This window comes from Eubalaena glacialis, chromosome 4, assembly GCF_028564815.1.
Source record: "Eubalaena glacialis isolate mEubGla1 chromosome 4, mEubGla1.1.hap2.+ XY, whole genome shotgun sequence".
Taxonomy (NCBI): Eukaryota; Metazoa; Chordata; class Mammalia; order Artiodactyla; family Balaenidae; genus Eubalaena; species Eubalaena glacialis.
This window is the reverse complement of record NC_083719.1, coordinates 31,820,476-31,847,943: the sequence shown is the minus strand read 5'-3', so window position 1 is coordinate 31,847,943 and position 27,468 is coordinate 31,820,476. Positions and strand designations below refer to the sequence as shown.

The window sequence follows — 27,468 nt, the reverse complement described above, 5'->3', positions numbered from 1 at the left end:
AAACCAGGGGACCCACAAAACCAGGCTGCGTTCTCCTTGGCTCTCCTGCCCATCTGAACCCAGGTCTAATCTCTCAGCTTCAGGACAAAGTTTATATTCTCCCAACCACCTCTGCTACAAACTCATCCCATGTTGCCCGAATTTTGGCCACTGAGAGGCTGAAAGAGCTTGGGATATACTGTCTCTTACCCTGTTCTCCCACGCTGAGCCCTCCCATATGATCAGCTCCTCTTGGGTCCCCCTATTCTGCTGCCTTCTCACCCGCAGCCTCTCTACGGCTCTGACTTCATCACGCGTCACCCCTCTTTTCCTAGCCCACCTAGGGAAAGGCAATTCATCACCCTCATCACTCCCGGGCCCCCAGCCCCAGGTTACCGTGTTTTTCTCAGGATGACACTTGCAGGGAACAACAGCCCATCCACAGCACAACTCTTCTGGCTTCAGCTCAACTGGACGTTTTGCCAAAATCACCGTGACTTTTATTTTTGGACTGGAGGCAATCGATTCAAAATGTGAATCAGTCGGAGTTGTGAAAGCAACTCCATTATATCTTGGGAAGCACTGACCCTGGATGTCTCCAAGGAAACGGTGTTGAGGTGAGGGTGACAGGGAGGTGGTACGCCCACTCTCTACCACGTGGCTTTCTCCACACCGCACTCACAGGTGACATACGCAGGAGAGGATGAATTGCTGTTGTTGTGAGCATCATTGCTCTGAGAGGAAGGATCCTGGTCATCGAAGGTTCCCAAAGACAGGAGGCGGAAGGGTGAAGCTCAAGGTGAACGTCTCTAGTTTATTTATTCATTTTTTTAGAACCCTTAATGTGCCTAAAACTGTGCTTGGCACAAAGCTCGAAGCCTTCGCTGACCGCCTGCTGCACAAGCAAGGGCAGAGTCATGATGGGACTAATTATAGGCGCTTGTGTGAGGTGGGTCACATTTCCCTCCTCTCTGGTGGCAGCATTCATCTCACTTGCCCTTAGCAAGTCCTGCCATGGGGATCTGCCAGCTGTCTCCGGGGTCACCGCGTGAGTAGCAAAGTGGCAGTGTGATGGCTCAGAAGGAAGCAGCGCCGCTTCTCTGGTTCTTGCCCAGATGCTCAGACCAGGCTGAGGGCGCCCCCAGCTCAGCCTGAGAAACACTGACTGTATTCGTGTCCATTTCTAGACACCGCCTCGGGAGGGATCAGTAACCCCTCCACAGGCGAACGAACGACTAAATGAACGTGCTGTAGCCTTCTTCATCTTCTTTATTCAAGTTCACTACAGACACCCCCCCCCCCACTTAGAACCAGAATGACAGTGACCCACCTCAGTAACACATGTGCCTTTCCATCTGCTTATTCTGGAAGCTTCACAGTCACCTCCTTGAGTCACCATTTACCGAGAGAGAACCGTCAGCTCCCCGAAGTGCCCACCCCAAGTTACCTACCCTGCTCTGCTGATGCCACAAAGGGCCCAGACAAGTCTCCTTTGGGAGAAAATTCTTAGGAAGTGTGCAAAGAATTCCGGGCTGTCCACCCAAACTTGCAAAAGTATACTGTATGGACAATCTGTAGCTATAAAAATATACACATACAAAAGGACAGCTACAAAGTCATGGCGCCCATTTTCTTAGATTTGCATTATAAAAAGTACGGATTTCTCATTAAAGGTAAACTTTCGGGGGGGGGCAGCTTTATAATTATGATTCTATCTCTAGTCTCCCTTAATCCTTATTTTCATAGTCAGAGCACAATGAACCAGCCAATGAGGAGGGGAAGGGGTTAATCCTAGTAATTCATGGACCAAAGTAGAGAAATTTGAGGTTCAAGGTCTTACAGTCATTCTGCTGTCAGTAAGAGTGTCAAGAGTCAGGGGAGGAGAGAAGTATTTTAATACTGCCCTTTGGGTCTCTCTCTCTTTTTTTTTTTTTCCTTTCTTTCTTTTTTTTTTTTCTTACAAACTATGAATCACAACACAGTCATTGAGCTACAGCAGACAGGCTCGGAAATTCGCCGTGATGTGTGATCTCTGGCGGCCACTACACATTCAATGGACAAAGTCCGATGCTTCCTACACAGAGCATTCCGTTGGGTTTGACCCACAGAATGTCAGCAGGAAAGGCCACCCAGGGACTCTTGTCTCGGTCCTAGTTTCCCATCAGGGTGTACTTGCTCCTTGATGACAGGAAACACACCTGGTCCCCGTGCCTCTGTGTGTAGTGTCAGGCAAGGTCTTGGGGCCCCCGGGATTCTCAGGATAGAAGGTTCTGTCCCTTGGGCAGAGCCAACTGCTGTTACTTGGCTCCACAAGTGTTGATGTTTTTCCCATCCACGGCATCTTCCACGAGGGAAATGTGGTAATCAGTGGACAAGGTGAAATGAGAAATGCAGCCCACGAGGCCTTGCATGTACTGCCTGTTAGTGTGCAGAGCAATTTCCTTCATTCCACCTGCCAGGAAGCCAAAGGAAGATGACGTGAGTCAAAGGGAAGGATGTCTCTTCAGTATGCCTGAGTGTCTACTGACCAAGGCGTCCCTCAGCTGACCGGATAGGTGAGGCTGCGGTACCTAGAACTCAGGACATCGCAGCTGTCTAATTTATAATTATCCTTGAAAGAACAAGCTGACTTGGATCAATTTGATACACAATCAGAGCCTATAAGTACCCAACTCATAAGTGATTTCTGACCTAGTTGACCACTTAAAACCAAATAGTACCTGGTAAATTTTGAAATGTTGTATAATGTCAACAAAATGTAGTATGTGTGGTAAGAGGTGATGTTATCTTAAACCAAGAGAAATGCACTGATGTTGAATGCTTTCGATTAAGTTCACTTTTAGGAAATATCATACAGATAGAGTTATCTTTTCATGTTGATGTGTCAGCGTTAGTGGGTTCTAAGTTATTTACAAAAATACCACTCATTCTAACTCTGAGGGGGCCGGAAAGACAGATCCGCCTTCCTCAGGGAGAATTCAAGGAGCTATATTTAGCAGGTTCCTGTTCTATAAACAAGAAAAGCAGGGTTTTCCTGGTGGATCAGTCCACAGCACAAAAGCATCTAAGTGCTTCCTGACCCCTCAGCCATGAGTCAGAAGTTCAGAAAATGGAAGAATGGAATATCTGGAGAGCTTCCTGATTTCCAAGTATTTGACTGATCCAGTGAAGTACACAGCTTTGGGAAGCCCCAGCATGACAAACGGAAGGCTAAGAAGAAAATGCACTGGCATAATTTAGGTTTCGTCAAAGGTCAAGGTCACTTACCCACATACAGCGCTCCATTGATGTTGAGCTGCCTCATCATGCCAGGTGACTTGCCTGTTCTGGCCCCATAGTCATCCACAGTTATCTTTCCTGACTGGCCATCCCTGTAAAAACCGCCGCCATTTTTGGAGCTTCATTCACTAATTCAATCATGCATTCATTTTAATACAAATGTATTATTGAAATCCTTACTAAGCACCAGGCACTATACTAAATGATGGAGCTGCCAAAATGAAACAAACAAAAACAAACAAAAAACCACCGAAATTCCTAAGACAAACAAAAAATCAAATTGCCGGTGATCCCACAGTGTCACCACTCTATGGTAGAAGAATGGCCGGGAGCTGTGGAATTCTACAGGAAGAGAACAGAAGCCCAGGGAAAGCTTCTGAAAAAAAGATTCGGAGATGCGTTTTGAAGGCTGGGTGGGTCAGGTGAAGGAGAAGGCTAATGCAGACAGGAAGTGGCAACGACAAAGAGAGAAAGGACATGGGGGTTGGTACAGACTGAGCATACAGAATTCTAGAGGTGGGAACAGAGTAGTAAAAGATGAAGCCAGAAGCAGATGGTGAAGGGCATAAGGAACTTAGTTAGAATTTATCCTGAAGGTGAGAGGGAACCAGAGAAGAACTTTAACAGGAGGAGTGGTGGTGACATGGTGACGCATGGTGAGTGTGGATGTTATTCTAAGCACAATGGGAAGCCAATGCAGTAGTCTTTGTTGGTAGAAGATTACTCTCAGGGAGGACGAAGACTGGCTTTGAGGTTTCTAAAGGACCCAGAGAGTCACCCAAAAGTGACTCTGAGGACAGTGGAATGGAGGTGTTCATCTGTGGCAAGGGCTTTGCAGTTTTTTAAGGTGGTTTCCAAAAAGCAGCCATACTTCTCCTCCTTCTCCTTCTTTTCTTCCTCTTTTTTTAACGAGTTCTTTATTGGTCTTTTAATGTTCCTTTTTTATAGCAATCACTTCTTGTTTCTTGGGTTAATAGCCTCTCTTATCTCACTGATGATATTAATGTTTTCATCATTGTTTTCATTCATAGTCTCTGTTTCCTCCAAGTTGCTTTGTTATATCTATTTGTTCTGATATCCATCTTTCATACTGGAAACATTTTTCAAATGCCTAGTGATCCCCGACTGCCACACAGATAAGTGTTGAGTGCCAAGAAGCAGACTGGAAGCCCTGTGTTCTGGATGGCTTTTGTTGACTGTGCTGTGATCTGGCTCAGTAATTTCCTTGGGGGAATACCTGGATTTCCTATTCTTCTTACTGTGGGGTATAGACCTGGCTCCCAGCATTCTGGAATCTCCTCAAAGTCCACCTGCCCTGAAATCTTATCTCACTAGAGATATCTAGATCTCCCTGGAAGGTGAGGGCTTCTTCAAGTTTAGCCATCGACATTCTTTCTCTAGAAGATCTCTGCTGAGTGAAGATTTGGGAGTTCAGCCTCTCTGGCCTGCTAGTGTTAGTAAAGGGCACAGGTGGGAGTTGGTACCGAGATGCCCTAATGACCCGGATCAAGGATGCTTGGATGCCAGGCCAAGATGGGGAACAGGAAATGGGACTAAAGGGAATTGGAGAGCACATCCCGTCAGCTCTGTCTCACACTGTGGCAGGTACTCACCGAACAGCCTTGACTCGGTGCCACCGACCGTCATTGAATGAACCGTTCACCATGATGGATGCTACACCACTGCCCAGGTTATAGCTAAAGGCGTCAGAGAAGAACAAGACAGAGAACAGAATAAAACACTGATGTACAGACCGATGGTCGTTCACAAATGATTCTCACTGAGAAAGTTCTTTGGAGCTCAGGATGTAGTTTCTTTAACACAAAACAAAACAATGTTATAAAGACACTAGGTCCCCAGATTAGGCCATGAGTGACCAAAACTGGTTTTTTATTTTTAATTGTGGTACAGTTTACAGTCTTAACCATTTTTAAGTGTACAGTTCAGTAGTGTTAAGTATATTCACATTGCTATGCAACCAATTCCAGAACTTTTTCATCTTGTAAAACTGAAACCCTCTACCCATTAAACAACTTCCCATTTCGCCCTCCCCCAGCCCTTGGCAACCACCATTCTACTTTCTGTTTCTATGAATTTGACTGCCCTAGGTACCTTGTATAAGTAGGGTCATACAGTGTTTGTCTCTTTGTAACTGGCTTTTTTCACTTAGCATAATGTCCTCAAGGTTGATTTATTTTAGGCTCTGTGTACAGTATTAGAGTATAAGGAACAAAAGGGCTTTATCGTTTGTAACGTGGTGTATCAGTACTAGGTTGAATAGTATCCCCCCAAAATTAATGTCCACCCAGAATCTCAAAATGTGACCTTATTTGGAAACAAGGTCTTTGCATATGTAATTAGTTAAGAGGGGTTATACAGGGGTTATATGGGGTTAGGGAGGAAGTCATATGGGGTTAGGGAGGCCCTAAATCCAATATGACCGGTGTCCTTATAAAAAGGGGAAATTTGGACACAGAGACAAAGACATACAGAGAAGAGCGCCACGTGAAGATGGAACTGGAACGATGCATCTATAAGCCAAGGAACACCAAGGATTGCCAGCAACCATCAGAACCTGGGGGAGAGTCATAGAACAGACTGCCTCAGAGCCCCCAGAAGGAAGCCACCCTGCCAACAGCTCCAGGTTGAAATTCTCGCCTCCAGAACTGTGCGAGAATACATTTCTATTGTTTTAAGTCACCCAATTTGTGGTAATTTGTTATGGCAGTCCTCAGAAACTAATACATGTGTTTTTACTTTTCAAAAAACAAAACAGAACAAAACATTGCAGAGCAAGCTGAGCCCCAAAGAATTTACGGGAAGTTGCCTAAAATCTCAAAGCTAACATATAGGACTTGAACTTGGTGTCTTACCTGCCCCCCACCCTGCCACATTTTACTTGGTAACTTTCTATTTCCTATTTCAGTTGCCAGATACTGTGATATGCTAAGGGGATCAGAAGACATGCATATGTTGTTTACCAGAGAGAAATAACCCTCTTAGTCCAGTGTTCATTCAATTATTCTAATTTAATTCAATACAACAAATATTTGGTGAGTGACTATTCTAGGCCGGGCACTGGACCAGCTGCCTAGACCTCCCCTTGATAAAATAATAAAGCCTATGTAATCATGCCTTTGAAGGAAAATGTATTCCACCTGGACAACCCTCTTCTCATCTTGTAAGAGGACATGTCTCTCCTTTAGCTCGTTGGCCAAGAAATAGGAATATTGAGAGGAAACCCGCATTAGTCACTGAGCTCTTGCATGCACTCAGTATAAGAAAAGACCAAGAATAGAAAGCTTTGGCTTTCCCCAGGGAAAGCACTATGGGTCCTTTCTTTAATACTGGAGCCTCAAAGAAGTCACACAGCCCATCGACATTTAACCAAGAATAGAACTCGGGTGACTTGACAAATTCTGAGACAAAGCTGTTGCTCTGACCCAGAAAAATCCACTGTTTTCTAATGAATTTTCCCACATCAAGTGTCTCCTTGTATGAAGCAGCCTGGAGGTGGAATTTTCAGATTTCATTATTTAGTGGCCAAATGCTTGTTGAAGAAATGAATGAGTATAAGGCAGGGCTGAGAGCTGGTTGGCAGAAACCAACCAGCTGAATTACTATGTGGGCTTTTATGAGAGGCAGAACGGGGTGATAGAAAGAGCCTAGACACTTGGATTAGATGAATCTGCCTCAATTCCCAGCCTTGCCAATTACTAGTTCTATGATCTTGGGCAATTTGCTTCGTTTCTCTGAGCCTAAATTTTCTAATCTGTGAAATGGGGTAATAATACCTTCCCTGAAGGATCTTAGGGAAGATTCAGTAAGATAACATATGTAAAGAGCACAGCACATAGTAGGAGCCAAACAAATAATCCCACCGCCCCCAATATATGCAGTACTTAATGCAGCTTGGATATAGCGTCAAACAATACAACCTGGGGGAACTAGCAATAGGAGAAAGTTGCCGCCAAGAGATAAACTTATCAAGCCTCTCCTGGAAGAGTAGTCATGTGTGAGAGTAAACCAACAGGCTGTAAATATGTAACCAGAACGTCCAGAAACACCCAGGTCTCAGAATCAAGGTGACTTGGGTATAGCTGCAGTGGCACTAGACTGGAATGTGATTGTAATCCAGTGAATGGAAACCTTTTCAGTTGTGTTCGGACAAAGGACGGGCCTTCTTCTTCTGTTCTCCAGCCTGGTAACATGCCTGTTCATGCAATGAGCCAGATTGTATTCAAGGGAGCAAACGCTGAACCCAGCAGACAGGAATCCAGCCATGACTGCAGGTGGTGGTGTGGCCCAGTTGGCACATCTCTGGCCTGACTCTCCAACGCCCCTCGACTCTCTCTGATTTCAGACCCTCCGAATAACCTCCTGATCCCCCAGACACCTGATACATCACCCTGGAACTTCTCTTTCTTTTAAATAATAAATGACCAAGAATAGTGGTTGCCTTTGTTGGGAGAGGGCATGCGGGAGCCTTCCTGGGTGTGGGTGGAGAAATGTTTTATACCTTGTTCTGGGTGGTGGTTACACAGGTGTTTACATGTTTAAAAATGTATTGAGCTGTACACCTAGTATTTTGCACTTTATGTAAATTATACCTCAGTTTTTAAAAAATTGAACTATAGTTGAATTACAATGTTGAGTTAGTTTCTGGTGTACAGGGAAGTGTACACCAGTCTATGTATATGCTTTTTCAGATTCTTTTCCATTATAGGTTATTACAAGATACTGAATATAGTTCCCTGTGCTATACAGTAGGACCCTGTTGTTCATTTTATATATAGAACTGTGTATCTGTTAATCCCAAACTCCTAATTTATCCCTCCCAGCCCCCTTCCCCTTCGGTAACCATAAATTTGTTTTCTATGTCTGTGAGTGTGCTTCTGTTTTGTAGAGAAGTTCATTTGCATCACGTTTTTTTAGATTCCACATACAAGTGATATCATATAATATTTGTCTTTCTCTGACTCACTTCACTCAGTTATACCTCAATTTTTTTAAAAAGGTAAAAACATGTGAATGAACGAATCAATGAACAAATAAATGCACGCTTGGTTTCTCTATCAATGTCCTGTGTATCCGGTTCGCGTGAATTGGTTATCCTGATCCAAGTGTACCTACTCAATTTGGTGCTCACGAAAGGCTAGGAGGCTGAGCACCAAGGTGGGCCACCAGGAAATGCCATCAGGTGGGGTCCTTATGGTGGCACTTATACTTAGGCCTCCTTTAAAGTATAGCACAGGGTACTTTGCTAATGTCAGACTGCTTTCCTTTCTCTGCAGCATGAAAATGTTATCAAGGTCACATGGAAAATTAGTGGGAAAGATCGCCCGTAAAGTGATATTCACACACCTGGTTTCATGCCCTAAACATAATCATAAAACAAAATGAAACAAAACAAACAGCAAAAACCACACTCTTCGCTGAGCATTTTGATTCCCTTTCTTTTACTTAACCTTGCACCAAAACCATACATAATTTTTTTTTAGAATTCCACTGTTTTTCCTTATTCTCTGGCTGAAGTGCTTTGAGCACTAAATTAGCAAAAGGACAAGCATTTAGGTGAAGAAAGCTGAGATTATATTGTATTATCTTAGGTTTCCTACTGTTTGCTTTGGACCTGGATCAAACACCAAAACCTCAAAAATGGTTCATCTACCCAATCAACCAGTTCACTCTCTAGGTTCCACTGATGTAAGCTGCTTGAGGGCAGGGCCTTATTCAGAATAATAACAACAATAACAATAATAATAGCTAAATTTTATTTAGTAGATATATTGCGCCAACTTCCTTACATATGTTACCGATCGGAGTTTTTAGAACATAGAAAACACCCGATCAAGGGTAATCATTATCACTAATAACCAGATATGCCAGGCCCTGCACTAAGCCCTTTCTATGAATTAACTCATTCAGTCCTCATGACTAACCGTTTCCTTTTACGGAGGTCGGGTAACTTGCAGGAGATCACGTGGCCGTGGGAATCCGGCACATCTGACTCTGAAGCCCATGCTTGTGACCACTTCAGACCCTGTTTCTCAGGGCGTGGTGGTTCCTGATGGCTTCCAATGAGAATCTGGTGCTCAGCGGGACTTCCTCCACCAGCATCTCTGGGTGTGGGCCCAGGAATCCGGTAACCTCTAACACAAGACCCGCAGCTGACTCTCTGTGTGCTGACAATTTCAAACCAGTGGCCACACTCTGATTCCTCTCTGTGCCCAGCCTCCCGCAGGGCTTCCATACTTCTGTGTTGGGTGAGTAATGTTGGGGGGAGTGGCTGCCCAGAGGCAGGAAATGCAGCAAAGCAGCCGCGCCGGGCCTGGGGCCCAGGGAAGAGTTCAGATGTCTGCCTGCCTCCGGTGGTGTGCCCTTTACGCAGAGCACAGCCAGAACTCCAGGCTTAAGAGGAAAACACGGGGCCTATTTCCAGAAACCTGAGAAAGAGATGGTAAGAAAAGAAATACATCGGGATGGCGTGGAGTTGTAAGAAGGGTGCCCCGGGGTCTGGGGGGGTCTGCCCAGGGCCGGGTGTGAGAGCCAGCGGGGGCTGTGAGGGGCCCCGAGCAGATCGAGCTTCCCTGTCCAGCTGGGTTTTCGCTGGCGGTTTAGGGGGAAGTTGGGCCTCCCACCCACGGCTGAGCTACTGTTTCAGTTCCCTTTTCTGGGCACAATCAAGTACTTGAGGCCTTGGCGAGGTTAACCACAGGAAAACCACAAGAAAATGGCTTTGCGGCAGCCAGCCTGAAACTGGGGTGTGAAGAGCTCAGCATTTGACCTCAGGGCCCGGGGGAGGGGACGGAGGTGGTGAGAACTGCTCTCTCCAGCTTTCAACCACACACTCGGCTCCCCAAAGTCCCCAACAACCATAGGGTCACATCGCTGAGCGCGCACTGCTAGGTAGGGGCAAGCGTGGTGTTGGACAAGTGACATTTCCTTTCGAAATGCCTTTTGTTCGAATTGCAAAGACACAGCATTCTACCCTGGCTGTCAGCAATCCCAGCGCATGACCCACTGAAGCCCCACAATTAAGCCTTCATCTTCTCTGCAGTTCCGCTCTCACTTTCGTCTATTTCAATTCCAATTAATTCCATATCATTTAGTGAACACTTGTGCTAGTCACCAGAGGGGGGATTAAAGAAGGGAAAGCCAGAGAAACTCCTGTCCCCATGGAACAGATGGTGAGTAGGGGTTTCAAACCTTAGCAGGCGTCAGAATCACGTGGAGAAACAGTTAACGGATTGCTGGGTCCCACCTCTGGAGTTTTTCTGGTTCAGTAGGTCAGGGGTGGAGCCTGAAAATTTGTATTTTTAATAAGTTCCCAGGAGATGCTGATGCTGTGGGTCCGGGGACCACAATTTGAGAACCACTGGTCTAAACAAGATATTTCTAACCTCGAGTGAGGCTGTGCTATCACAATCTCTAGAGAAGATTTTTCATATTACACAGCTGGGGTCTGCCCCTTGGGAATCCCGCTGGCACCCAGCTGCCACCCAGCTTCTGGTGGTGAGAAGTCGTCCAGGTAATCCTTTAGCTACTTCATCGGTACCCATTTGACAAATCTGAGAGCAGTCTGAACTCACGTAAAAGATGTTAGAACTTCTGGAACTGGCTTATCCGTTATCACCCAAGAAGCACTTTAAAAAATCCAAATGTTGGGTTGCCCTGTTGAGATATGAATCTGTGCTTTGTTCTTTGCAGTGGGAGATTGGAAAAAGCAGGCATTCTCCTTCCCAAGGCTCCAGAGTGAATAGGGAGCAGAGTCAGAATATAAAGAAAGGTCTCTAGACTAAATCTTCAGATCTTCCTGAGCTGGAGGGCACTGGGCCAAGTACCCGAGTCCATGCTTGCCAGGATCAAAGTCCTCTTTTGACTACTTCCTAATTTGTAAGTGGGGAGTATATGGCAGTAACATACTAGAACAGGAGTCACAAAATCTTCCTCTAAGGGGCCAGATAATAAATATTTCAGGCTTTGTCATACAGTCCCTATTGAAACTACTCAAGTGTATCACTGTCGCATGAAAGCAGTCGTTGACAATACATAAATGAATGAGGGTAGCAGTACTCCGATAAAACTTCATTTACAAAAATGGGTGGTGTGCCAGATTTGGCCGTCAGGCTATAGCTGACCAACTGCTGCTCTAGGGATGGATATTGGAAAGAAAGACCAGGAGCCTCAAATTAACCCGGAGCTGCAGGCAGCTGTTCATTCTAGCAGACGGTGTTCTGGCTCCCTCTGCAACCCTCTGTTTGGCATGATCTGTACTGTCTGAGAAAAATCGCAAAGTGATGTAGAAAGCAGCTGGAGTAGGGGTTACCTGAACACCAGGGCTCCATCCCGAAGGCCCAAGGAAATGAAATCACTGTTGGGTCTCATGGGGCTGTCTCCCCTCCACATCAACAGGCCATCTTTGGCAGTTGTCTTAAACCTCATGAATGCATTTGATCTGGATCCTGACACCCTGGAGGAAATACACAAATAATTATATCAAATCAACCAGTCTCCACCAACATTCATTTCTGAGGAATCCCAGTTTTGTCTGCCAATTATAAGGATAATCTGACATTTCTGACTCTTACTACCAGGAGATTAGAAAAGGCATCACCACCACAAGTCATGCCATGGGTCTAAAGGTCTGACCTCCTCATTCTGCAGTTTGGAGTCTGTCTCTCTCCCCAGGTGTGGTCAAATGCCACAAGAGAGCATTTGATGAGTCACAGATCAGCCAGACTGTGGCCAATGCCACGGTCCCAGCCTGCACCCCCAATACACACCTCAGTCTTCCCTCTTTCCTGTCCTACCACTCACGGGTCCTTGGGAAAGTGTCCCCTATTCCTCAAAAGGAAGTGGTTTCCTTAATTACCAAGAGGTTCAAGTTGGCAGCTGCTCTGGGCTATGATCGTGGCTGTGGATGGTTATCTCTGGAGATGACATCATTGAGGGCAGAGGAGGAATGAATGGACAAGGGGCAGAGTGTCAGTCAAGGAAGGTGCCTTGATGGGATAATGGCCTCGAGGGGTGTTGGGGAAAAAGCAGGGTGGAGAGGAACAGGAAGATGAGAGGAAGGAAGGGGTGGTCAGGAAGGTCAGGTCCCAGCCCTACAGCTTTGGCTGGGAATAGGATCACGTGATTATGTGTCCCTATCAGTTCTGGGATGTTCTTAACAATTCTTGGGAATAGACTAGTTCACAGATCCAGTTTCCCTAGAAAGTGACCAGTGTTTCATCTGCAATAAGGAGAAAAGCAACCATGAGGTCCTTAAATAAAAGGTGAGATAAGAGTAAACATAATTTAATATTGCTCCTAAGATGGCACTACTGGAAAAAGCTCTTTGTCCATTTTCCTGTTATGTGTACCATCCCTCTGTCTCACGAACATGGCCTGAAGCTGCAGAATACATTCCGTAGTGAACAGTGGAGGGGACTTTTGTCTAAGGCTTCCCAGAGCCTGAGCTAGACAGGAAGAGATCAAGTTTGCCCTCCCCAGGCAGGGTCTCAGAGCGGTGAGCGAGGAGCAGGGTCCATGATACTGACTTCTTCACCAGGCCAGGTGCAGAGCAATCCAGCCCCGGGCTGTTCCCTAGAGAGCTGCTTTCCCAATCTTTTGTCCAAGTTTCCTTCTTTCCCTCACTTGCCTTGGATACATTGATTGGTACAAGCCAATCACGATGGTTCCATTTCTCTTGCAGTGACTGGTTTAGGGGTGGGCATGTGACCCACTGTTGTCCAATGAGACAGAGGAAATTTATCAGGAGGATTCTAGAAAAGACTCCTTTCCTTTTTAAAAGAGTCACATGAAAAAAAAAAAGTTTTTTTTACTTGCATGGGATATTGCCATGATTTCTAGCCATTTAATGAGCATTTATGAACAACTGTCTTGTAACCACAAAGGGTATAACCATTGGAAAATATGCTGAGGGTAACAAGGCAGGAAAATGGGTCTTTGATAATACAGTTGATTATCTGAATTAATCAACTCAGGATCCAGTCTAAGTCTGGACAGCTTGTTATGTGAAATAATAAATACCCTTCATGTTTAAGACATTTTGAGCTGAGTTTCCTGTTACTTGCAGCCAAAGGCATCTAACTGAAACAGACCCTGAACTTGACTTTTACCTGCAGCTTCACACACATGCACACGTACATGCACCTACATATATGCACACAGGTGCCGTCGGGCTTTCTGCTTTGGGGCACTGCACCTCCTACTTTCACCAAAGCCCTTTGCTCCCAACCACCCAGGGCCTCTCACTAAGCACCAGGGGGCTAGAAACTTGGGCCCTGTTCACACCCTCCCAGTTTCTGGGGACTGAACACCCTTCCATCTCTGGGGAAAAAGGGCTGAAGAAAGAAGAGGGTTTCTTGGCTGGGAATCCATTTTGCCTAAGGCCCATGCAAGACAACCTTGATCAACACAACATGGGATTAGAGAAACAAAGCCCTGCCTGTCTGGTGTGTGTCCAGAGTCACCAGGGACATCCAATGCCCCAGGAAAATGTCTCTCAACCTCTTTTGTTCCTCAAAAAGCCACCAAATCCCACCCTAAGAACTGGATGCCTTTGGCTTAAAGCATTGCCTTAGTCTGTGAAGATGCGATCAACCTCAAGAGGATGGAAAAATTCTAGAATGATTGTGCTGGCGGTAGGGTGAGGGATGGCACACTCTAAACTACAAAGAGCTAGGGGGAAGGAAAAGAAAGAGAAAAGGGTAAACTGAAAGCGCCAAAGCCAAGCTTCGCTCAATTGAAGACTTTCCCTAGAGCCAGTCTTTCCCATGTCGTGTAAAATAGGCTATTCCAGACCCGGAGCTTGGACCCCAGAGCAGGGCTGGAGCTTCTGCCACCAGCGATTAAAAGCCACAGCTGTGACTCAGGCATCTCCTTGGATCATGCTCTTGTATCCACATGAAGAGAGCTGAGGAGCCCCCCACCGAACTGGAAAGACCCTGAAGAGGACAGTGGACCTCGTTGATGAAGACGCAAAGTAGGACACGGACTTGGGGCTGTTGTCTGGTGGAGGGTGCCCCAGAACCCTTCCTCGGCTGGCTTCTTCAGACCGTGGCCACAGAGCAGCATGATGCTGACTGCCCTGCTGGGGAATCGGACTCATATAACCCTGGCTTCAGGAGCATCAAGTTCTCACTGCTTCTCAAAGCGTGAATATTAGAAATCCCGGGGCTGGGCACGTCCCTCTCTCTGGGAACGTCCTTTGGACCAGAAAGGCTTTGGGTTGTTTGTCATGGGCTTGTTTCAAAGGCTGCATTTTTGAGTTTGTTTTTTGTGTTGTTTTGTTCTAGTTTCTATGTTTATTTTGTATGTTTTTTCCCCCTGGGACTATGGCTAAATTCTCGTGCCTTTTTGGAGAACTATCTTCTGGCACAGAAGATAAGGAAAAGCTCTGGGAAAGATATTGAGAAATTGACCTACCAGGAGATAAGAAAGGTGCCTGTGGAAGCTTCTTACCTCTTGAGGATATCTGGATGGTCATATGTCAGGTAACTGCGGCCAATAAACTGAGGGATCTCAATGGCTTCTGTGATGGCTGAGACAGAACAGAAAATGAAGGTTACACACTACATGGCTCTCTTGACCCCAGCACTCCACCACGTGGCAGGAAAATACAAAGAAAGCCAGCTCCTGGAGGCAGGGCATTTATCAACTTGGCGGCCCCTTCCTCTTGGCTGCACAGGCACTTGGCCTGGTTTGGGACCGCCCGGCCTGATGGCCTGTAATTGGCATCTCCCTGCTGTCCCCTCTCTGGGGCTGGCAGTCACGCCTATCGGTCTCAGCACTGCCGAGAAGGCTCGCAATATGCCAAAACTTGAACTGTGCCCAATTATTCTTGGAAGCCAAAGGGCAGATCTTGGGCCATGCGAGGAGCAGCTGGGGATAACCCTCCTTCTCCAAGGGAGGCAGAGAAAACAATCCCTTCAACAAAACCCACCAGGATTTCTCTAGCTGAAGCCAATCTGGTCCAGAGCCCTTTCAGCCATGACCTCAGACACTGGTGAAGCAGAGGGGATGAGGCTTTGACAATTGTTTGCAAATCACCTCCCCGTGTCGTATTTCACAAGACTTTCACCACAATCACAGGAAGGAGTAGGGAGTGCGGGGGGGGGGGGGGGGGGGGGGGGGGGGGGAAGGGGAGGGTTTGATTGTTCCCATTTTTATAGAATAGGAAAATGAGGCATAAAATCATCAAGGATTTGCCCAAGATCATACAGCTAAGAAAGCAATAGACCATGAGCCAGACCGGCTCTCCCCAGTTCTGGCCCTCAGCCCACTTTTTACTTTTCAATATTTTAGAAGTGTGTTTCCTTCCTCCCAACTTCTCATCTTTGTTTTCTTGAGGAATCTCCTTCTTCCATACAGTCAGTAAAAGAATAGGCTAAGGAGTTGTGTTTGGTGTCACAAATTAGGGATAATTTAGGGGATTTCTTCTAAAGAGATTATAGCAATATCTCTTTTCTCTTTAGAAAGACACAAATGGCAGTTTAAATAAATTAAGGTAGAGTGAATCTCATGTTTAAAGAAATGTACAAAATGAGAGAGAATAAGCCAGCTTATAAAACGAGTTCTAGTTTCACAAAAATTTGTTGTTGGTACAAAGAAGACACTGAACTAAGGACTCTATACCCAGGGGAGAAAACGTATAATTATTGACACTACAAACGACAGGAGAGTTTAAACTCAACTTCTAAACATTAAAAGAAAGAAGGAAGGAGGGAAGGAAGGAAGGAAAGCAAAACCCAAAACCCAATGACACTGGGCCCCCAAATGTAAGTTCCTATGTTAGCAGGTCACCCACAGCATGTTCCCATTCTCTTCATAAAAAAATAAAGGAAGGAAGGAAAGGAGGAAGGAAGAAAGAAAGAAAACAAGAAATGCAGAACAGAAGCAAAAAATGTTAAAGACAGTTTCTGAGGTAACTATCCAAGAAATTGCTTCACTGTCCTCTGAGGCAGCACAGCCCAAGACAAGGGCCTGCTGACCGGAGGGCCTTTTAGAGACTGAAATGAACAGCTCTTGCATCTTCCTCTGCTTAAAGTGAGTAGGAGGAAGAAGGAAGAAAAGGAAGTCGAGAGAAGGAAAAAGATGCAAAATGGCACGAGTAGAAAGATGGTGGGAAGAGGGAAGAAGAAGGGGAAAGTAGACGCCAGAACAGGAGAAAAGAAAACGTGGAGGAGAAGGTGTAAAAATGGATGGCAGCCCCGGGCAGGGGAAGGAGAGGGGGATGGGAAAGGTGAGGCTGGGAGAGAGGACCCAGAGGAGCAGAAACAGAAAGGAGAGGGCCAGAGGGGGGATGAGAAGAGTGCGGAAATGCAGGAGGGCAGGAGAGCTCTTAGCTGGGCTGGCAGGCCCCGGACTACAGGCTGCTGGTGCTGAGACAGGAGGAGAGCTAAACATCACCCCGGCGCCCCTGCTGGGTTTGGCTGAGCCTCAGGCTGGGCCTGTCCCTGCTGTTATTGGTCATGGATGTGGGTCTGTGGCCAATAGTCATCATTCCCCTGGACTCCTTGAAATGGTCAGGACGCGCTCTGCACCTGGACCCTCAAAGGGGTGTGTATGAGCCCCGTCCAGGCGCCTGCTAAGCCCCCCAGCTCAGGAGCTCAGGGCTTCCCGAGGTCCAGCTGGGAGACAAGTGTGTTCCCAGGGCCGGCGATTTTGGAGGGAGGATGCCCACCACCCTGGGAGGTGTGTCCCCCTCATTACCTCTGCAGGTGGTTGGCCTGCACTGTGCCCGCAGCCTGCCCTGGCATGAGCCCAGGGCACTGTCACAGCTTCTGAGAGGACTCACTGTACTTACTATTGAGGCAGTAGTTCCCACACTCTGCCAGGTGCCAGCATGAAACAGAACAGGGAAGGTCAGAATCTCACAGTCATTGTAAAATCCCAATTACTTTGGTTGCAGATTTCTGGGAACCAGCCTTGTTGCCCTCATGGAGCCCTGCAGGAATTCACATTCCTCTTATGGAATGTGAATCTGATTCCCAACGGGAACCACTGGAAATCTTTTCTCCGCATGGTTAGTACCAAGTCACCCAACACACCTCCCCAGTCCCAGCTGGAGAGGCACGAGTGGAGGCACAGGTGGTGGTGGGCCAAGAAGATGTATATAATAAATTGTCTGACACCTCTGAGGCTCCCCTGAGCTTGTGCTGACAATCCCCATTTAATCTAAACCTGGAGAAATAATTCCTTGCTGAAGTTACTTACCTTGTCAATGACCATTTATTTTCTTGGCTCCAGCCTACGTGTGAAAAAGGAATGATAAGCCAGCCAGCTGCCTCTTTTCTCTCCGTAGTGGAAAATATCACCCTAATTCCCACCCCACCCCCTTTGCAATATTCCAGAGCCCTGGTGATGTGGTGATTAACAAAGAGCAGGGGAACGCTCTAGAAATGACACCACTGAATACAAAAATGGTGGAAATATACTCAGTGTCGTCAGCATATGTGGATAAACATTAATTCCGTCCTACAACATTACAGCTAGAAGTGACCATCTAGCCCTTTCTGGCCCTTTGTGGTTTGTTTAAATATTGTAAGCACAACTATATTTGATCCTAACCCTTTATATCTAATTTCTTCTACATCGTCTTTTTTTCTGTGGCAAAGGCACTAGTCGAAAAGTGTTTTTGATGCTTCCTCACATTTAGACCTAAAAGCTCGTGCCATCTGGTGACACAAATAATACCCCAATGAATAGCAGCCTGCAAGCTAGGCAAAGCATTTTCCACTGCAGGGACTTGAAATTCCCAATGGACCATGACGAGTTAAAGGGAGCTTGCTGGCTACTTCATACAGTCCAGCACCAGTGAAGGAAGGGCCTGGGGTGTTGAAACCTAGCTTTCCCAGCAGCCAGGACTCCTCTCAACAACCCCCTGAGAGATGGCCATCTAGCCCCAGGGAACACTTTCCACGATGGGTAGCTCTCTCGCCCATAGGGCAGCACCCTCCCCTGCCGGACAGCTCTACTTGGAGCAGATGTCTTGGTTCCATGAAACTGACTCTGCAGCCATAAAGTAAAGAACAGCAAAAAAATGTTTTTCAACACTACCAGTCTTCAGCTATCTAAACGTGAACATCTAGGTTGAACACACCCCCAAATTTTCCATTGTTTATGATACACCATTAAAAGAAAACAAATTCCCTGTAGTATGCACAATTTCTATGTTTTATTCACTTGTGTTTTTTCATACTGAGTTTTCTTAAATTATAGCCCATACTTAATGATGCTATGTGTTTTATGCACTGGGACCCCTCTCCCCGGCCAAAAAAATCACCCAAATCAGACCCAGCAATACGATGTGAATTTACTAAACACAACATAAAATGTCCAGAATGTGGGAGATCAGTATGGATCAGGCAGGTTCCCATCTTTGAGGACTGCGCACCCCTGACAAATGTGTGACCTAAGCCATTAGCTTTTGGTGTCGGTAGTGAGTGTGGAGCAGCTTCAGCTGCCACAGAGAAACAGCCCCATCTAGTGGCCTGCAGGGTCCTGCATGGTCTGAGTCCAAACTCTAATGCAGGGAAGGGAAAGAAGGACCGGGCTCAGAGTTCTTTCCCAAGTGGCCTGTCTGCTATGGGCTGGGGGAACCCCAGGAGGAAACAGCTGCATCCTGCACCCCTGTCTTGGACACGCAGAACATAGCAAATGCTCTGAGAAGTCCCACAGAAGAGACAGTGGTTTGTTTACCCAGGATTACCCAGATTTATTTGACCCCGGAAGCCCCCTCCCATTTTGTGCCTATGAATGTATGTTGTCTGTCTCTCTGTGTGAGCGCAAAACAGCCATCAGTATTCTTTGGAACTTAATTTTTTACATGTGCTTCGTGGAACTCTGCTTTAACTTGTTAGTAACTTAAATACAAGAGCCCCGAGGGACTGGGACACAGGTGGGTAAATTTGGATGAGAGCAGAGAGAAAGAAGACAGAACTCTCTAAGGATGGGGAGTATCTTTTTGAGGAGGGCGGCTTTTTGACACCCCTCTGGTGAGATGAGAAAAGGGCCTCGGTACTGGGGTACAGCATGGAGTGCTGAGGTTTGAGGTGGAAGAAGGCACCTAAGAGTGACAGCCCCCAAATGGAAGGTGAGGGGACCACCAAGCCCTATGGTTTTTGCTGGTACCTGAAGTCGTGGCTGGGAGTTAGAAGACCCTCTGGTTCCTCCTGCCCCAGTTGGGGAAAGAGAGGCTCACTTTTCTGCAGTTCAGTGGGACCCCGGTGCCCACCTCCATCTGGGCTCAGGCTCTGCTCCTGCCTCTGATTTTGCCAGAGACAAAGGGCAGGACGGGGGTCCCAAAACCCCCTCAATGTTCTGATGGTCTGGGAGCCTGGACCGCTCCAGGATTTGTCTGAGTTTCTGGCCCCAGCCTGTCTGCACCACCAAGAGGTGAGAACAAGTTTCCAATCTCCCGACTAGGGTCCCAGTGGAATTCGCCTCTGAGGAGGGTAGAAAGAACCAGACTCACTGAGGATCCCAGAAGCTAATTTCCTGATGGAGAAGGTACGCCTTGGTATGGACTGAGCAAGGCCTGGCTCGCTGGGGATTTCCACAACATGCTGCCCACTGTAAAAGGACTGGTTTAACTTCTGTGGGGAGTGCTAGGAAAGGTTCGTGCTTTTGAAGCATGATCTGTTAATCAGGGAGGGAAACAACCCTTAAATATATGAGGCTAAGAATCACCTTGCTGGATCAGACAGGATTCTCTTTGACAACCAAGGATGGCTTCTAACCATTCTTTGTCTTTCTCATGAAGAATATACCCCAACTTTTAGACTGTTCTCCTGCATCTCTGTGGAACCAGCTCTCCTCCCTTTATTTCCGATCCTTACTCAGGACTAGATGCGCACCTCAAAAGTCTGTTTGGTAACTGTGCACCTCTGAGAGCCTGCTGGGGCCTGGAAAATTGTCCTTAACAGTCCTAACCTGCACCCAGAGTCCCATTAATCCTCTCAAGCCATATAAGAGGAGAAGAAATTATGTGATACAGGCCATGCCTCCTATATATGAATCTTCTTAGGATTGGCAACAGCTGCCATTTTGCCAGAAACACCATCTTTATTTCAAAGCACAAGGAAATACTGATGTAACACAAGGACAGCTGATGTTCTGTCTGGGTTTTAATCTTGGCTCTAGCCTAGGATGTTGCAGAAAAAGAGCCCTAAAAGCCCCCCAGGTCCCCCCTGCCACTGTCTATTCCCTTGGATCTTGCCAGGAGGCCCAGGCCCTCATCAGCGATCTGACTCTTCATTCTGGGGAGATTTATTTCTCATTGAACCTGAACCTACAGTTACAAAGCTATACACGTGAGCACTTTATATCTGTACGGTTAATGTTCTGTAACAGGAAAGGAGGGTTAACAAGATCACAAATTATCCTTTCCTTCCTCCTTTAATTCCCAAAGCTAAATGTTCACTTAAGCTTGGACTCTATATATTGACCATTAGTGTTAGCATTTAAGGCAGGAACAAGCTTGAATTTGCCTGCAGTAAAATTGAAGACCTAGGAGATTCAAATGCTGATGTGTGAAATCCAGATCCAGTTTTCTGAATGAACGGGCCACTCGAGCTAAACCTCTTCAAGTACATGCGATTAGCTAAACAGTGATTTGCTTGTTAGAATTATAATCGGGCTCATTCACAAATGTTCTTCTTCTTTGGGGGTTCGTCACCAAGGTGAGCTATGTTAATAAATATATTTCATATGATTTGCCATGCAGGTTTCAAAACTCATTTCAGTATACTGCTACTTAGTCTTCCAGCTGGAAAACTGGCACCTTTCATATTTTCCAAGACTGCTGCAAAACAACCTCTCCTAGCACTCCATGTACCGAAATATCTACCTGTTTTCCTCTAAGCCCCACTTCTAATAAAAATCAGGAACCTGGAAACAAATAGGAAAGAGAAAGAGCACGTTCCTTCACTTAGGATGGCTGCCTTCTTTCCTTCAGGCCTGTCTACCTTTTTAAATTAGTTCCCAGACAGGTGAAGTCACCTGGCATTCTAACAAGAAGGCCCACGTGGCCCGACGTGACACAGCTGCACAATGCAGGCCTCCTCCGGACCCACCACGGCCTCCGCCTCCTTGAGCTGGTGTGGAAAGCTCAGTCCAGCAGGGCCTGTGGTCCGGGACCTGCTCTGCTTTCACACAAGGGCAGGTTGAAAGCTGAGCAGCTCACAGCACTTGCTGGTGCATTTTATTTTTCTCACCAAGAATAATAATGTTTAATATTGGTTGAGTACTTACCAGGCATTCTTCTAAGGAATATGCGCTGCCTCATTCTTCTTCTAAGGCATATGCATTGCCTCACTTAATCTATGCTACAATTCTCTGTGTTAGACAATATTGCTCTATTACTCCCATTTTACAAATGAGGAAACTGAGGTACAGAGGAAACATATACAGCATGGAAAATAGCAGTCTACAGAAGGTTATTCATATTTTTGTTTGGAGCAACTAACGTACAATTCATATTTTGCCATACTCGGCAAGATTTCTCAGATTTCTCTTTACAGCATTCACAGATAGGAGTCAAAAATATTTAGTCAAAATATTTATCAGTCTATGAAGCCCAGGCATCCACCTGTCAGGATAGGCTCTGGGAGTGGCTCAGATGTAGGAGTCCTGGAAAACTCCCTTACCCATATTATGAGTTAAACTTTTTTTTTTTAATTTGGCTGCCCGACCAGGAATCGAACCCGGGCCCTGGCAGTGACAGCGCCAAGGCCTAACCACTGGACCAACAGGTAATTCCCTATGAGTTAACATTTTGATTGCTAGACCATGAGGGGATTCTCAGGGAAGGAGCCATGGTAGGTTGGGGGAACGGGGGGGAACTATTTACTTACTGTTTACAGAACTGTTTCAGCATTTTAATTCTTATTAAATAATTATAGTAGTTTATATATAACTCATCATCTAATATGCTATTGACATCATTGATAAAAATAATTGGTATGGCTGTCCCAGGGTTATCAACTGGTCCCCCAAACGGTCTGTCCATTCCCTCTGCTTCCAGAAGCAGCACCTGAGTCCCCTCTCCCCCTCCCCTCCCTGTGGTGTACCTTTCTGGCAGTGCAGCCCCTCAAAGCCCAAGGGGCAGTCACACTCATAGCCCTCCTTCCTGGGTCGGCAGCTGCCCCCGTGGGCGCAGGGGGCTCCCACGCAGGGGTGGGCTGCATTCTCCACGTTCACGCCCCACGTGAAGTCATGCTTCACGTGGATGGTCCGGTCATTCAGGATGATCTTAGGAAAGAAAATGTAAAGAAATTCAGGAATTCAGAAAACCTCTTTTCGGTCTTCTACAGCTTTCCTCAGCTAATGTGAGCTATGCCTAGTGAGGAAGCTTTAAACAAAAGAGAAAAAGTCTGGTTGCTGCTTTTATAGTCTTGTAAGTGACACAGGAACTGAAGTGATTACATCTGGTGTTTGGGAGACTCTGCATCATTTATAAGACTATACACACAGCTTCCTCTGTCTCTGGAAGACCTGGCTACTCAGTGAGGTCGTAAAGAAGTCCCAATAACCACAAAATTAGGGTTCTAATTCTGCATATTAGAATCACCCGAGGTGGAGGGGGGGGAGGGTTAAGAAATATACTCATGCCCAAGCCCCACCCAGATCAAGTGAACCAGAATCTCCGTGGGTGAAATGGAGTCATCGGTAACTTTAAAAAGCTTCCCAGGTGATTCTAAGGTGCAGCCAAGGTTGAGAGATGCTGCTAGTAAAGCGGAGTAAGGAAGAATACAACACAAAATGCTACACAGGCAGGAATCCAAGGGCGGGTGATTGCGTCTGGAGGTGGTGGAATTGTACTGCTGTGTCCTCCTGGCCAGAGTTCTCTGCAGCTTCTTCCAGCTCCACCAACTCGGCCTCCCCAGTTGCCCCCCTCCCTCCTGCTTCCTTCCTCCCCTGACACTCTGGAATCCCCTTCCTCTCCACATCCTCTTCCCTGGAGTGAAACTCAGGTCACATTCTTAGCACTGCTGTGCATATTCACTGGACGAGAGAGCGCTTTGCTCTCACCCCTTTTCCCTGCAATGGGGCTCTAGTGAAACTGATGAACTACAGGGCGAGGTTACTGGTCTCCCCAGCCACAAATAAACGGAGTGTGCACTGGCCCTGAGCTGTTGGTATTTCAATGTCTCACAGGCTTTGCTGAACTCAGAGACAGAGAGAACACGTCCCAGGGGAAGGTCCACCATGCAGGGGGTCCTAAGAGATTAGCAGTGGCACTTCCAGCCACTAATCCATGTTTCCACAGGTTTGCCTAGTTGTTAGAGAGTGTCAGGAGAGCTGGGAGAAAACTTCCCTAGCCCTGAATCTCAGAAGCTGCCAGACAAGAGCCAGAATCTTTCCGCAGTCTCCTCCTTTTCTTGCTGAGAATGCAGGACTTGAACAAGCCAAGAATGGCGCGGCCCACTGCAGGATAAGGCAGAGCCAATGACTGGGTCACTGGGAGGGGAGGAGGGCCTTTCCAGGAAGTAAGGAGGAAAGGATTGTGTGTGCTGTGTGAAGAAGGGGCAAAACCTAACACAGTAGGAAGGAAGGTGAAGCCTCTTAGCAACTCAGCCTGCTTCCTAATTTCAAACCCGTGATTACACATGGCCGATGGGGGCCATGTCCCTGCCCCCATTCCTGGAGGGACAACGGTCCGAACTGAGGTGTCACTGATATCACAGTTCAGCAACAAAGGGAAGCACACCAGAGAGAGGAAATATTGACTGGGCCTCTTTTCTGGGCCCTACACTGGGATACAGAGTACAGAGCCCCAGGGGCCTTTCCCAGAGTCCAGATGTGCAAATCGTGAGAGGACCCTCTCTCACTGTCCCTCCATCACCTTAGCCTCTCCTTACTTTGCTGCAGGTCTGAAAGGGATCAGTGGCCCCCACTCCTCCAGTGGTTGCTAAAGGGAAACAGGATGCTGCTAACATCCAGGAACCGGATGTGCTTTTCTTCAAATTCTTTTCCCCCAGTGTTTAGTGGTCCTGGAAATCTGGGTTGGTGGGTCAACCTGCACATCTGTTGCAGACAGAACATAATCTCATGACTGGAGAGATCATGGGCAGCCCCAAGAGAAGGAATAAGAGACAGATATGAATGGGGTCAGCATCCTGTCTCTTTTACTAGCTGAGTGGATTTTTTCCAGACCTTCTATGGAAGGACTCTAATCTGTGCTCAAGAATATGGTTACATGATTGATGAACAACTGTTAAATCATGGTGGTGGGGATGGGAGTGGAGGCGGTGGAAACAATTGGGTCTTGCCTTGAGCAAAAAGCAAAGTGACCCCAAAGAGAAGCAGGAGTCCCTATGAGACTCCATCCTCTTCCTTCCCTTTTGTAGAAGCGTCTAGAGCGACCTGGTGCCAGGTGCCTCCCTCAACAATCCCAGGATATTTTAGTGGATGTGTTGTACAAATTCATCTTCACTGAGTTGCATTCATGGGATGTCTGCTGGATCTAGCTAGGAGCAGACGTTATAAGAAAGTGGGGTTGGAAAGGTATGCTCTGAGCACTAAAACATATAATCTTAAAAACGTTAAAAATTTCTCAAGCTTTCTTTCTTGGGTGCAGCAGGTTGCACTGATCACGGTCTTCAGTTCCGTTGTCTGCAGTCAAGGTCACACAATACACATGAGGAAGGGAAGCCTGTACCTTCTGGATGCTCCCACTGAACGGCTTGAGGATGCCTGACTTCTTCTTCACGTCATCATAATTGGGGACCCCACCAATGAAAATGTCCGAGTTGCACTTAATCTGGGTGAAGCCTCCCTGCCAACAGATGAAAAACGAAACACGGAGCAACTTCAGAAAAAAATGGTTAAGATTACCAAAGGTACCTTTGGTTCCCTGTCAGGGAGCAAATGGCAGAGACAGTCTCAACACTCATCCTGACAATCTGTCTACACATTGGCTTGACCTTTGCCTTGTTTCGCATTGCTACTTACCACCTGTTTGAAAGTAAATTTCTTGACATTTCTGAGACTCAGTTTCATCATCTATAAAATGCGAGCGAGTATGGAGACTGTTCCATCATCAATACCCCTCTCCCTGCAGGAAGATTACCTCCAACCTGTCAGTCTCAAGTGGGGCTATGTAACTTGCTTTGGTCGATAAAGCATAAGCAGAAGAGAAATGAATCACTTCTGGGCAGAGGCTTTCGGAACCAGGAGTGGGTCACCATGCCCTCTTCCCCCGCGCCCTGTTCCTTCAGCCTGGGTCTCAGATTAAAGCTGCAGCTGACCATTGATGGACATGTAGTGTGAGAGAAATAACTCCTTATTATAAGGTGCTGCTATTTTGGGCTTATGTGTGCCTGACTGCAGTACAGTCTAGCCTGTCCTGGCGGCTGAGATTCCACTGATTTAGCACTTTGCCTAGAGTTGGATGCAGGATCTGCGTTCCAGTATGGCAGCTATTGTTATATTCACTAATGGTAAAGATAGAACCTCTTTAGGCCAAGAGAAAGGGAAGGTATGGCAGGTGGGAGGCATTCCTTGTTATCAAATACAAGGGCAGAGAAATTCTTTTCCAGGTTCTCAAAGAATTCCCCATTGGTACCCAAGATGGCTCTGTATTATTTTTTTACTACTGCATGTGAATCTATACTTACCTCAAAATAAAAAGTGTAATTAAAAAATTAAAAAAAAAAAAAAAAAAAAGAATTCCCCATTGTCAATCCCCAAAGGCTTCCCCTGCTTCTGGTCATTTCAACAGCCTAAACCCAATGGCTGGGCTAGATAACAAGCTGTGTGTGAGAGACGTAATGTCTAAACTCCTTTAAACATGAGTCTTAATTAAGCAAAATGTTAAAATGTCCTAAGATAACATACAAATTTGAGACCTCTGGGGATGAACACACTTTGGGTAACATAAGTTATTGTTTCCTTTGATTTATGATCAAAAGAAATACAAACAGTAGCAGCATTTAATTATTTAACAAATATTATTGGGTACCTACTATGTCCCAGGTACTGAGTGCTGCACAAACAACAGTAAATAAGACAGCCCAGGTCCCTGCCCTCCAGAGGCTTATGCTGGGGTGAACACAGACAAGTGACCGGGCAGGTAAGATTAACCCTTTGAGGACTGTCCAGGTGACCATGGGTGCACCTGGCGGGGAGGGGGCATCGCATACTCTACCCCAGACATAGGGAGTGGGGAGGCGCACTAGGAAGAGTTAGAACTGAGAAAGAAACTGGACAAAGTCAGGGCTTAGAGGGCATGGAGGTATAGGGCAGAGGCAAGGAGGGACCAGATCATGCATGGATAGAAATGTGCACTTCACCCCAAAAGCAATGAGTTTTCAGCAGGAGAGAGAACAATCAGACTGTGTTTTAGGAATATAAGTGGCCAGAGGGAGGAGAATGGATTTGGGGTCTGGTTGGGATGGAGAAGAGGACACAGAGAGGAGGGAGCTCCATCTAGGGGAGCGCTCACAGTGGCGGGGTCCAGCCAGGTAGAAGCAGAGAGGTCTTGGATTAAACAGATTGAACTGCCTTCCGTCAACAACCTTCAGGCAGCTTCGAGGGTTCTTATTTTACTAGCGGGCAGGTGGAGGGGGGTGGTCATCAAAGAAGGGCTTTCGCGAATTCTTGTGGCCCGATGAAATAGAGAGCCAAACAGGAGCTGTCAGCACACACCCCCATGAACCCATCTCCATCTTGTCTTTAAAATAAAATACTAGGAGGAAAGCAGGAAGGCTGCAGGGTCAAAGGGATTTCAGAGAAGCAGCCCGTTTTGAAAACACTTGCAGTTTCTTGGTTGGGTCCAGCGAAAGGGGCGGGGTCTCGTGGGGTGAGAGGCTGCCCATCAAACCTCCCCCGACACCGGCCGGGGGATAAGAGGCGGGGCTGCAGCGGCCACGCCCACGCAGGACCGCAGGAGATAAACAAACAGACCCACCAAGGTGGGCCTGTTCTGCCGTGGGATGCTCTGGGCCTGGATCTGCCGCTTCCGTTTGGCTGGGAGTGGTTGGAAAACCTGAGCAAACGCCCTGGTTGGGTTTTCCTGAAGCCCTGGGAAGCACTGCCTTTCCTCTGAGTCTGCACAGCTTGGCTCACCTGCACTGTTGGTGTTTCTCAGTGCAGCCAGCAATCTGGCCTCGAGTGTAGCCCGGACACTTAGGGGCTGGGTTAGCCCCCAGCAGTATCCTCTAATCCCTGTCCCCACCCGTCTCGAAGCTCCAAGAC

The 27,468-nt window shown here is 46.8% G+C and overlaps 1 protein-coding gene and 1 long non-coding RNA gene across 3 annotated transcripts in view; one reads left to right on the top strand and one right to left on the bottom strand.

Moving 5' to 3' along the window:
* Positions 1-1,287: 1,287 nt before the first annotated feature.
* Positions 1,288-27,468, bottom strand: part of EGFLAM (EGF like, fibronectin type III and laminin G domains) — a 175,327-nt gene continuing 149,146 nt past the window's right edge. The window contains exons 17-23 of the mRNA XM_061187729.1: positions 24,932-25,048; positions 22,341-22,521; positions 14,731-14,809; positions 11,588-11,731; positions 4,872-4,955; positions 3,247-3,350; positions 1,288-2,431 (exon numbers count right to left, since the gene is read on the bottom strand). Coding sequence (XP_061043712.1) covers positions 2,277-2,431; positions 3,247-3,350; positions 4,872-4,955; positions 11,588-11,731; positions 14,731-14,809; positions 22,341-22,521; positions 24,932-25,048 — 864 coding nt within the window. The 3' untranslated portion in view covers positions 1,288-2,276. The remainder of the gene's footprint in view (positions 2,432-3,246; positions 3,351-4,871; positions 4,956-11,587; positions 11,732-14,730; positions 14,810-22,340; positions 22,522-24,931; positions 25,049-27,468) is intronic.
* On the top strand, positions 9,593-25,864 carry LOC133089639 (uncharacterized). Of its 2 annotated transcripts, XR_009700727.1 has the most exons (5): positions 9,593-9,718; positions 14,632-14,762; positions 17,180-17,293; positions 21,966-22,022; positions 24,851-25,864. It is a non-coding gene; the product is annotated as an uncharacterized LOC133089639 (long non-coding RNA). The 2 variants fall into 2 exon arrangements; XR_009700728.1 differs by lacking the exon at positions 14,632-14,762.